The sequence below is a fragment of the Nerophis ophidion genome, linkage group LG09, assembly GCF_033978795.1.
Source record: "Nerophis ophidion isolate RoL-2023_Sa linkage group LG09, RoL_Noph_v1.0, whole genome shotgun sequence".
NCBI lineage: Eukaryota > Metazoa > Chordata > Actinopteri > Syngnathiformes > Syngnathidae > Nerophis > Nerophis ophidion.
Window position 1 is genome coordinate 49779771 of NC_084619.1, and position 12837 is coordinate 49792607.

The 12837-nt window shown below is 44.3% G+C and overlaps 1 protein-coding gene across 1 annotated transcript in view; it reads left to right on the forward strand.

Moving 5' to 3' along the window:
• Window positions 1-12837, forward strand: part of adss2 (adenylosuccinate synthase 2) — a 58997-nt gene that overhangs the window by 32750 nt on the left and 13410 nt on the right. The window contains exons 6-9 of the mRNA XM_061911152.1: window positions 1110-1217; window positions 3178-3259; window positions 3332-3458; window positions 7814-7968. Coding sequence (XP_061767136.1) covers window positions 1110-1217; window positions 3178-3259; window positions 3332-3458; window positions 7814-7968 — 472 coding nt within the window. The remainder of the gene's footprint in view (window positions 1-1109; window positions 1218-3177; window positions 3260-3331; window positions 3459-7813; window positions 7969-12837) is intronic.

The window sequence follows — 12837 nt, forward strand, 5'->3', positions numbered from 1 at the left end:
CAAAAACAACACGACCACGAATACAGAAGGCATCACAAAGTCAGCAATTTCAATACATTCAGATTTATTTACATTTTTGTCAGGGTTGATTGTGCCATCTTCTTTTACTTACCCACTGCTGCTTCATTGTGACACATTTGCTTCACTGTTGCCCCCCCCCCCCCCCGCATGCTTACAGTAGTACTGCATACATGAGCAACCCTATTTTGTATGGTTTCATCAAGCCTATTCGGATGATGTTCGGCTGGCCAAACTAAAAGCTTTGGTGGGCTGAATGTGGCCAGTGGGCCGCCAGTTTAATACACCTGTTTTAAGGTGCTTGAACAGCAGTTTTTTTTGTTCAACTTTGTGTTATGATAGTGCAGTGTGTTCAAACAGACATTAAATGTGAATAATTCCCATTATTAACATGAAGAAAGACTCCGTTAAATCCTTTTGAAAGCTGGCTTGTCTTCACCAGCTTAAAGGCCTTGACTGTGTGTGTGCCTGTGTGTGTTTAGAGCTTAAGAAGACATTTAATGACCTTGTGGTTTTCCAACACCTCCAGGCATCCTTCAAGCCTTGCCTGGTGTCGTAGAAAGAGTTGTGCGTTGCCAAAACCCACAAACATAGAAAGAAAGCAGATATGAGTTCTGTCAGTCGGATAAAGGAGCATTGTTGAGCTGTAGAAAGGTCTTCCACAGAAATACTAACCTTCTTATTAAAGATAGTCATTATGAAAGTAGCTATATGGCCCACGTCCTGGCTGTAAAGTCTCATATCAAGTCGACAGCGTGATGCCTCCAGTCTTGTTTTAGAGAAGTGTGCTACGTGCCAGGGTTAATGATCAAACCCAATCAGCCGTCAGGATGGCTGGCAGGCAAGTTCAGCCAAAAGCCATCTATGCTAAAGGTCTCTTTTAATAGATACAAATTTGCCATAATGTGTGATGGTTAGCGAGCTGAAGAAGGGAAAATGCTGAGTCGGGTGAAAGTGTGTAGGTGATATTATTGTGTGGAGGCTGAATCTATAACAATCTGTGTCAATTTGAATAAATGTCTCTACGTTTGTGTGAAAAGGGGCCAAAATCACATCACATTTTTGTCTCTCTCTGTCTGTGACGCAATCAGCCTAGGGACGACAAAGAAAGGCATCGGTCCGGTTTATTCTGCCAAGGCGGCACGCAGCGGCCTTAGGATATGTGACCTTCTGGCAGATTTCACACATTTCTCAGAAAGGTTTGTGTACATTCTTTTATTGTGCGTGGCGACATTCAGCCCTTTAAAGGCCCCATAAAACTGTACTCCAACTGTGAGTAGACTGTGTGTGTGCGTACAATTACTATCGCTGATAGCTCGTCGTTCCTTTACGTTTTTAAAAGTTGACCTCAAAAACCTGTCCCTAATTATATGGTCCATTCAAAGCACATGCTTAGCCCCTTTTTAACTAAACACAGAAGAACTGCAATTTTCATAATTTTTAGTGTACATCTTGACGCTTCTGAGTTAATTTCACAGTGCAGCATGTAAGATTACCATATTTTCCAGACTGTAGAGCGCACCCGTATACAAGACGCACCCGCAAAATTTTTGGAGAAACAAATATTTCTTCATACATAACCGTAGATGTATATGTTGGGAAATTAGTTATTTACACGGAAATGATTTGTAAATTTTTATTTGCATACCTTTTTTGTTTCCAAACGGTGACTAACATGGCAGTAAAACGGATGATCAGAAACAGAAGACATCGTCATAGACTCACTCGCTGCGAAAGTTAGCTCTCCAATCAGCTAAATAGAGTCAATAACTTCACGGTGACATTTTGGGGAATTAACTGAGGAATTTGTGAAACTGAAACAATACAAAAAGAATGCCATTGTATGTTAATTCTATCCAAGACACTCGTAAACATGTTAACATATTCACTAATGCTAACGACGCTAGCTTGATTACATTATGGCAATGTGTCTAGTGCAGCCCTTCAAGATACCTGCGATTAAGGGCTACATAAGTAAACTTTGATGGCTTGATGATGATAACACGTTCAAATATGCAATAAAACACTCCTACAGAAATCACACATGGGACTGTTTAGTAAGTAAGAATTGTTTTAGTTACATTGTAAATCTTACAAACGTTGCTTAGAGTGATGAATGACGAATCTTTCGATCAGAAACGCTATGGACAGTTTTACTTCCGGTTTAAGGCTATACATTTTCAACCCGCAACAACTGCAGGGAGCGAATTCGTCCAAAAGATGGTGTCATAGCACAAACAGTAACACACCTTTTCGGTGTTTCTGCTTGTTTCGTGAAAACTATCTTACACAAAACATTATGGCCGTTAGTCAAGAGAAAAAGAAAAAAGTAGCGTCTTACAGTCTGGATTTTACATTAGTCTTACGGTATTAATTTGAGTTTTAAATTTAGGGGGAAAAAATTATAAAATCACCTCTTTGATGCGCCTTTTGTTTGAAAACACAGTGCGACTAATAATCCGGTGCGCCCTATGGTCGGGAAAATACGATTTGCATCAGCATTGTATTATAGATGAAAACTTGTTTAATGTTAGATATTACTGGGGTGTCCGAAGTCCGGCCAGGTGGCCATTTGCGGACCGAAGCTCAATTTTTGTTGATCTGCAACATATTGTCGAAAAAACAACAGTAAAAATGTAAAACATTTAAATACAAAAAATAACTAAAATACGCCTTAAAAAGATGAAATTTTGATTGTATTAACTAATAGTAAAACAATTTGTCAAAGATTACACTTTGTTTTGATATGTCTGTTTGTGGGATTTAAAAAATAAAAGTAAAAAAATAAAAACGTTCCTCACATACATAGACTTTCAAATGTTCAGCTTTTTTCTCATTACATCAAGCCCAGTGTAATAAGTGTTGCATTAACAGCTGTGGCTGCAGACAACGTCCACATGTAGACTATTTATACTAACTCCAGAAGCTGCATTTGAAATAATATGAGTGTTCAGAATTATGTATTCAACAATTAATTGATGTAATCGATTAGAAAAAATCCTTAATTCATTTGTTGCTTCAATGAATCATTTAATAAACTAATATACATGTGTCAAATCCAGCATGCCGTCGTCTGTGTGGCGGCCAACATGTACTCCCAATAATATTTTAAGTTGAAAAAATAGTTTGTTGTTAATGATGAGTTTTCAAATGTTTCAGGTATAAAGTCTTGGCCCAGCAGTACCAGGACATGTACCCCAGTCTGCAGATAGACGTGGAGGGCGAGCTGGTCAAGCTAAAGGTGAGCAGGAATAGAAATGAATGAATTCAGAAAGCTTAATTATAGACTCTCTTCTCTGTCGTCACATTTCAGAATTACGTGGAGCAGATCAAGCCCATGGTGAGGGATGGTGTGCACTACATGTACGAGGCTCTACATGGGCCTCCCAAGAATATCCTGGTGGAGGGAGCCAACGCGGCGCTGCTGGACATCGACTTTGGTCAGTAGTTCACGTCTATGTGCGCCCTGAACGCGTAATCCTAACCTCAATCTGTGTGCACTGTCCTCAAACTACATAGCGCTGCTTGCTTTGCCATGATCCCTTGGTGAGTTGACTGACATTCTTGTGCATCCGGGCTGTGTTCACACGCGATGACCCACAACGGCTTGTGCATGAGCACCAAACTAAGAGTGTCCCTATCCAGCCGAATATTAGCAAAAAAAACAAATATTTGATTGTATTGCCTTTCATCTAATCTTTGAGATATATTTGCTCCGAATACAAGTAGTCCTGCAACGTGTTTACTTGTGCAAAGATGAACAGCCAGTTTACATATGCTTCCACTAAATTTGAGCATAATTAAAAAATATGGGGATAGGTTGATTAGCAAAAGTAAATGGGTCCTAGTGTGTGAATGTGTGTGAATGTTGTCTGTCTATCTGTGTTAGCCTTGTGATGAGGTGGCGACTTGTCCAGGGTGTACCCCGCCTTCCACCCGAATGCAGCTGAGATAGGCTCCACCACCCCCCGCCACCCCAAAAGGGACAAGCGGTAGAAAATGGATGGATAGCCGCATCGGACTATAAGCCACAGATGCATACCAGTACATTGTGAAATTAGATATTTACTGTATTTTTCGGAGCATAAGTCACTCCGGAGAATAAGTCGCACCTGCCGAAAATGCATAATAAAGAAGGAAAAAACATATATAAGTCCCACTGGAGTATAAGTCTCATTTTTTGGGGGAAATTTATTTGATAAAACACAACACCAAGAATAGACATTTGAAAGGCAATTTAAAATAAATAAAGAATAGTGAACAACAGGCTGAATAATTGTACGTTATATGAGGCTGTGGGGCTGTCTTGGTTGACAAGACTCTGCAGCATCGCGTGGACATCGGGGGCGGTACCTCTGGATTGGCAGACCGGGGTGGTGGTTCCTCTCTTTAAGAAGGGGGACCGGAGGGTGTGTTCCAACTATCGTGGGATCACACTCCTCAGCCTTCCCGGTAAGGTTTATTCAGGTGTACTGGAGAGGAGGCTACGCCGGATAGTCGAACCTCGGATTCAGGAGGAACAGTGTGGTTTTCGTCCTGGTCGTGGAACTGTGGACCAGCTCTATACTCTCCGCAGGGTTCTTGAGGGTGCATGGGAGTTTGCCCAACCAGTCTACATGTGCTTCGTGGACTTGGAGAAGGCATTCGACCGTGTCCCTCGGGAAGTCCTGTGGGGAGTGCTCAGAGAGTATGGGGTATCGGACTGTCTTATTGTGGCGGTCCGCTCCCTGTACGATCAGCGCCAGAGCTTGGTCCGCATTGCCGGCAGTAAGTCGAACACATTTCCAGTGAGGGTTGGACTCCGCCAAGGCTGTCCTTTGTCACCGATTCTGTTCATAACTTTTATGGACAGAATTTCTAGGCGCAGTCAAGGCGTTGAGGGGTTCCGGTTTGGTGACCGCAGGATTAGGTCTCTGCTTTTTGCAGATGATGTGGTCCTGATGGCTTCATCTGACCGGGATCTTCAGCTCTCACTGGATCGGTTCGCAGCCGAGTGTGAAGCGACTGGAATGACAATCAGCACCTCCAAGTCCGCGTCCATGGTTCTCGCCCGGAAAAGGGTGGAATGCTATCCCCGGGTTGGGGAGGAGCCCCTGCCCCAAGTGGAGGAGTTCAAGAACCTAGGAGTCTTGTTCACGAGTGGGGGAAGAGTGGATTGTGAGATCGACAGGCGGATCGGTGTGGCGTCTTCAGTAATGCGGACGTTGTACCGATCCGTTGTGGTGAAGAAGGAGCTGAGCCGGAAGGCAAAGCTCTCAATTTACCGGTCGATCTACGTTCCCATCCTCACCTATGGTCATGAGCTTTGGGTCATGACCGAAAGGATAAGATCACGGGTACAAGCGGCCGAAATGAGTTTCCTCCGCCGTGTGGCGGGGCTCTCCCTTAGAGATAGGGTGAGAAGCTCTGCCATCCGGGAGGAACTCAAAGTAAAGCCGCTGCTCCTTCACATCGAGAGGAGCCAGATGAGGTGGTTCGGGCATCTGGTCAGGATGCCACCCTAACGCCTCCCTAGGGAGGTGTTTAGGGCACGTCCAACCGGTAGGAGGCCACGGGGAAGACCCAGGACACGTTGGGAAGACTATGTCTCCCGGCTGGCCTGGGAACGCCTCGGGATCCCCCGGGAAGAGCTAGACGAAGTGGCTGGGGAGAGGGAAGTCTGGGTTTCCCTGCTTAGGCTGTTGCCCCCGCGACCCGACCTCGGATAAGGGAAGAAGATGGATGGATGGATGGATGGATGGATATATGAGGTATAAATAACCAACTGAGAATGTGCCTGGTATGTTAACATAACATATTATGGTAAGAGTCATTCAAATAACTATAACATATAGAACATGCTATACGTTTACCAAACAATCTGTCCCTCCTAATCGCTAAATCGCATGAAATCTTATACGTCTAGTCTCTTACGTGAATGAGCTAAATAATATTATTTAATATTTTACGGTAATGTGTTAATAATTTCACTCATAAGTCGCTCCCGAGTATAAGTCGCACCCCTGGCCAAACTATGAAAAAAACTGCGACTTATAGTCTGAAAAATACACTAATCTTTTATATAATGTTGTTATTCAAATAAAGATTACATAAAACAAAATCATGGTGACAGAGACGGCATGCATAAACAAAACTGCCGTAAAACAAGTTGACAGAAGTGACGTAGTGTTCCAGCATGCGTGGACCAATCTTGTCTTCCGATACACTCACTAAGTCCAACAGATGGCGCTGTGGCAGAAAAAAAGCTTACTGAACATTGCAGCAATATTTATTACAGCCACCTACAGTACTAGAGTAAAACTGTTTGCCGGTACAATTTTTCAGATCTAACGGGTAAATGGTAGTGGAATGGCCACCCGACTCACTGCACCTTGCAGGTTTGAAATATAAACATGAATATAAATAATTATATTATGTTCACGTTAGTGTTTAAGGAAGCTAGCAATTAGCGGCGCTATACAGGAATATATTATTATCTTAGTATTGCACATTAACAAGTTACCTTTAGTTTAAAACACCAACGTATACAGGTCAGTGGTCCTCGGACGAGAAGACTTAGAAGACCCCTACTGTACATGATAAAACTACACAAGACTGTACTTGCTTAACTTGTTGGGTGTTGCACAACTGAGCAGAGAATGCATCAGAGCGTAGTGTTTGTACTGTAAACACTGCGATGGTAAAAACAGAAGTGGTATCTGTGCTCTGTGTCCCACCGATAAAAGTGTGACATTTGATAAGGTAAGTGTGGCAAATGTCACATGGAAGCATCAAACCTTCACTTCGTCTGCCTTCAGCGGGGTCACAGCCGCCATCACCACCACCACCACCCCTCCACTTTGGCACAAAATTGTTTTGACTGTCACGGCTATCAAGCCTGCGCACTCTTGATGACAACAATCTTTGTAAACACTGGGATGCTGTACATGCGGGTGTCAGCATTACACAATGATGTGGAATCTTTACGGGTTACTTGACATGTTCTGGTTTTAGGTGCCGCACAGGCCACATTCCTTCTTGTCAAGGAGGCAATTATTCAAGGCTTATCAATATTTATTTGAGTAATGTTTGACATAATCAGTGAACATGCAGGGATTTTTTTTTTGTGTGCATTCGACTTTTTTCCCATGGTGTCCGGTCTCCGTTACACGACACGAGCCAGCTGGCCAATTATATCAGGGCGCGCTAAAATAAACATGTTCGATGCCAACATGGGGACTCTTCAGATTCCTTACACGTCACTGAGAGAAATATAGTGTTTCCTCGTTTAACGCTGGGGTCACGTTTCCAAAAATCCTCTTCAATTGAAATCCGTGTAGTAGAAGTTTATTTTTTTTTCCGTTTGTTTTTGTTCATTATATATTTTTTTACGTTTACAATTTTTTTTTCATTTACAGGATTTTTTTTTTTTTTAACTGCATGTTTTTTGGTTTACAGGATTTTATTTAAATTAGTTTTCTTGTTTACAGTACTGTACATTATGTGTAAGCTCGCATCAAACAACTTTGTAAATTAGGCCATCTGAAATAATTCTGCGCTGTACAGGACACATGGCATGAAGAAGATTGATTAACAATGGTCTACAGTCCCTTAGCAATTCAGAACGCAGAACACAATGCGCTGTAAAAAAATAAAATAAAATAAAGCATGCAACAGTGTAAAAAATCCCACACACAAAAAAATTAGTGTAACAGCGAGGCCGTGTAAAGTGAACCATGTTGTAGCGAGGGAAAAATGTATATCGATAATAATGAGAGGATTAGGGTCACTAATATTGTTTTTCCCCCCCCCCCAGGGACGTATCCGTTTGTAACATCGTCCAACTGCACGGTGGGCGGCGTGTGCACAGGCCTGGGCATGCCGCCGCAGAACGTGGGCGAGGTTTACGGCGTGGTCAAGGCATACACCACCCGAGTCGGCATTGGTGCCTTCCCCTCCGAGCAGAGCAACGTAGGTCCACATTCTTATCTGGATTATTGCTAAAGATTTGGAAGAATTTTAGTACGGTGTAATTAATATACAATTAATGTACATATAATATGGTGTAAATTATATACAGTTAATATACCTGTTAAAGCACATGTTGTATGGTATAATTGATATAAATTAGAGATGTCCTATAATGTCGGACTGTCGATATTATCGGCCAATAAATTCTTTAAAATGTAATATCGGAAATTATCGGTATCGGTTTCGCAATTATTGGTATCAGTTCCAAAAAGGAAAATGTTTTACTTTTTAAAACACCGCTGTGTACACAGACTTAGGGAGAAGTACAGAGCGGCAATAAACCTTAAAGGCACTGCCTTTGTGTGCCGGCCCAGTCACATAATATCTACGGCTTTTCACACACACAAGTGAATGCAATGCACACTTGGTCAACAGTCATACAGGTCACACTGAGGGTGGCCGTATAAACAACTTAAACACTCTTAGAAACATGCGCCACACTGTGAACCCAAACAAGAATGACAAAACACAATTCCGGAGAACTTCCGCACCGTAACACAACATAAACACAACAGAACAAATAACCAGAACCGCTTGCAGCACTAACTCTTCCGGGGCGCTACAGTATATACCCCCGCCATCCCGTACCACACCTGCCCCCACCTCAACCTCCTCATGCTCTCCCAGGGAGAGCATTTCCCAAATTCCAAGCTGCTGTTTTGAGGCATGTTAAAAAAAAATAATGCACTTGTGACTTCAATAGTAAATATGGCAGTGCCATGTTGGCATTTTTTTCCATAACTTGAGTTCATTTATTTTGGAAAACCTTGTTACATTGTTTAATGCATCCAGTGGGGCATCACAACAAAATTAGGCATAATAATGTGTTAATTCCACAACTGTATATATTGGTATCGGTAATTAAGAGTCGGACAATATTGGAATATCGGATATCGGCAAAAAGCCATTATCAGACATCTCTAATATAAATGTAGTACGGTGTAAATAATGAATTAATATACCTGTAGTATGGTGTAAATATACAATTTATGAATGTGGTAAGACACATGTCGTATAGTGTAATTAATAAACAATTGACATAAATCGAGTACGGTGTAGTATAGATTTAATATGCATTTAATACAGTGTAAATAATATAATTTAGTACGGTGTAATTAATATACTAATGATAAACATGTTAATACGCATGTCATATGGTGTAAAAATATACATGTAGAACGGTGCAAACAATATACAATTAATTTACAGATAGTACGGTGCAATTTAGAATTGATATACATGTAGTATGGTGTAAATATACAATTAATGAATACGGTAAGACTCATTTTGTATAGTGTAATTCATAAAAAATGTAAGTAAATCTAGTATGGCGTAATATAGATTTAATATGCATTTAGTACAGTGAATATTATACATTTAATACAGTGTAATTAATATACTAATGATAAACATCTTAATACGCATGTCATATGGCAGGGGTCGGGAACCTTTTTGGCTGAGAGAGCCATGAAAGCCAAATATTTCAAAATGTATTTCCGTGAGAGCCATATCATTTTTTTTTAACACTAAATACAACTAAATGCGTGCATTTTTAAGTAAGACCAACATTTTTAGGGTGTAATGACTTGGGGCAGTATAGTTCGGTTGGTAGAACGGCCGTTCCAGTAACTTGGGGGTTGCAGGTTCGATCCCCACTTCTGCCATTCTAGTCCCTGCTGCTGTGTCCTTGGGCAAGACACTTTACCCACTTGCTCCCAGTGCCACCCACACTGGTTTAAATGTAAAAATTAGATACTGGGTTTCACTATGTAAAGCACTTTGAGTCACTAGAGAAAAAGCGATATATACTGCACTTCTTATTCTTTTAAATAACATTGTTATTCTAAAGCTAACCAACAATAAATATAATACTTCTTACCATTAATGCAACTTCTTGAACAGGTGCGATAGAAAATGAATGGTTGGATTAAAATGCATGAGAATGTTTTATAATTTGAACATTATTCTTAACAATGTGATTACCAGCAGAATTATTCATTACTTATTGTGTTAAGCAATGTCAGCTAAGATTTATCTGAGAGCCAGATGCAGTCATCAAAAGAGCCACATCTGGCTCTAGAGCCATAGGTTCCCTACCCCTGTCATATGGTATAATTAATATACATGTAGTTCCCCTCTGAGCTGCAACCTTATCGTGGTAGAGGAGTTTGCGTGTCCCAATGATCCTAGGAGCTATGTTGTCCGGGGGCATAAAGCCCCCTGGTAGGGTCTCCCAAGGCAAACAGGTTCTAGGTGAGGAATCAGACAAAGAGCAGCTCGAAGACCTTTATGAAGAAGAAAAATCATGGACCCAGATTTCCCTCGCCCGGACGCGGGTCACCGGGGCCCCCTTCTGGAGCCAGGCCCGGAGGTGGGGCACGATGGCGAGCGCCTGGTGGCCGGGCCTGTTCCCATGGGGCCCGGCCGGGCACAGCCCAAAGAGGCGACGTGGGTCACCCCTACAATGGGCTCACCACCCATAGCAGGGGCCATAGAGGTCGGGTGCAATGTGAGCTGGGCGACAGCCGAAGGCAGGGCACTTGGCGATCCGATCCTCGGCTACAGAAGCTAGCTCTTGGGACGTGGAATGTCACGTCACTGGGGGTGAAAGAGCCTGAGCTAGTGCGCGAAGTTGAGAAATTCCGGCTGGATATAGTCGGACTCACTTCGACGCACAGCAAGGGCTCTGGAACCACTTCTCTCGAGAGGGATTGGACCCTCTTCCACTCTGGCGTTGCCGGCAGTGAGAGGCGACGGGCTGGGGTGGTAATTCTTGTTTACCCCCGGCTCAAAGCCTGTACGTTGGAGTTCAACCCAGTGGACGAAAGGGTAGCCTCCCTCCGCCTTCGGGTGGGGGGGACGGGTCCTGACTGTTGTTTGTGCTTATGCACCAAACAGCAGTTCAGAGTACCCACCCTTTTTGGGAACACTCGAGGGAGTACTGGAAAGTTCTCCCCCGGGTGATTCCCTTGTCCTACTGGGAGACTTCAACGCTCACGTTGGCAACGTCAGTGAAACCTGGAGAGGCGTGATTGGGAAGAATGGCCGCCCGGATCTAAACCCGAGTGGTGTTTTGTTATTGGACTTTTGTGCTCGTCACAGTTTGTCCATAACAAACACCATGTTCAAACATAAGGGTGTCCATATGTACACTTGGCACCAGGACACCCTAGGCCGCAGTTCCATGATCGACTTTGTAGTTGTGTCATCGGATTTGCGGCCTCATGTTTTGGACACTCGGGTGAAGAGAGGGGCGGAGCTTTCTACCGTTCACCACCTGGTGGTGAGTTGGCTGTGATGGTGGGGGAGGATGCCGGACAGACCTGGGAGGCCCAAACGCATTGTGAGGGTCTGCTGGGAACGTCTGGCAGAGTCTCCTGTCAGACAAAGTTTCAATTCCCACCTCCAGAAGAACTTTGAACATGTCACGAGGGAGGTGCTGGACATTGAGTCCGAGTGGAACATGTTCCGCACGGCAGATCGGAGCTGTGGCCGCAAGGTAGTTGGTGCCTGTCGGGGCAGCAATCCTAAAACCCCTTGGTGGACACCAGCGGTGAAGGATGCCGTCAAGCTGAAGAAGGAGTCCTATCGGGTCCTTTTGGCTCATAGGACTCCGGAGGCAGTGGACAGGTACCGACAGGCCAAGCGGTGTGCAGCTTCAGCGGTCGCGGAGGCAAAAACTCGGACATGGGAGGAGTTCGGGGAAGCCATGGAAAACGACTTCCGGACGGCTTCGAAGCGATTCTGGACCACCGTCCGCCGCCTCAGGAAGGGGAAGCAGTGCACTATCAACACCGTGTATGGTGCGGATGGTGTTCTGCTGACCTCAACTGCGGATGTTGTGGATAGGTGGAAGGAATACTTCGAAGACCTCCTCAATCCCACCAACACGTCTTCCTATGAGGAAGCAGTGCCTGGGGAGTCTGTGGTGGACTCTCCTATTTCTGGGGCTGAGGTCGCTGAGGTAGTTAAAAAGCTCCTCGGTGGCAAGGCCCCAGGGGTGGACGAGATCCGCCCGGAGTTCCTTAAGGCTCTGGATGCTGTGGGGCTGTCTTGGTTGACAAGACTTTGCAGCATCGCTTGGACATCGGGGGCGGTACCTCTGGATTGGCAGACAGGGGTGGTGGTTCCTCTCTTTAAGAAGGGGGACCAGAGGGTGTGTTCCAACTATCGTGGGATCCCACTCCTCAGCCTTCCCGGTAAGGTTTATTCAGGTGTACTGGAGAGGAGGCTACGTCGGATAGTCGAACCTCGGAATTAAGAAGAACAGTGTGTTTTTTGTCCTGGTCGTGGAACTGTGGTCCAGCTCTATACTCTCGGTTCTTGAGGGTGCATGGGAGTTTGCCCAACCAGTCTACATGTGCTTTGTGGACTTGGAGAAGGCATTCGACCGTGTCCCTCGGGAAGTCCTGTGGGGAGTGCTCAGAGAGTATGGGGTACCGGACTGTCTTATTGTGGCGGTCCGTTCCCTGTACGATCAGTGCCAGAGCTTGGTCCGCATTGCCGGCAGTAAGTCGAACACATTTCCAGTGAGGGTTGGACTCCGCCAAGGCTGTCCTTTGTCACCGATTCTGTTCATAACTTTTATGGACAGAATTTCTAGGCGCAGTCAAGGCGTTGAGGGGTTCCGGTTTGGTAGCCGCAGGATTAGGTCTCTGCTTTTTGCAGATGATGTGGTCCTGATGGCTTCATCTGACCGGGATCTTCAGCTCTCGCTGGATCGGTTCGCAGCCGAGTGTGAAGCGACCGGAATGAGAATCAGCACCTCCAAGTCCGAGTCCATGGTTCTCGCCCGGAAAAGGGTGCAAT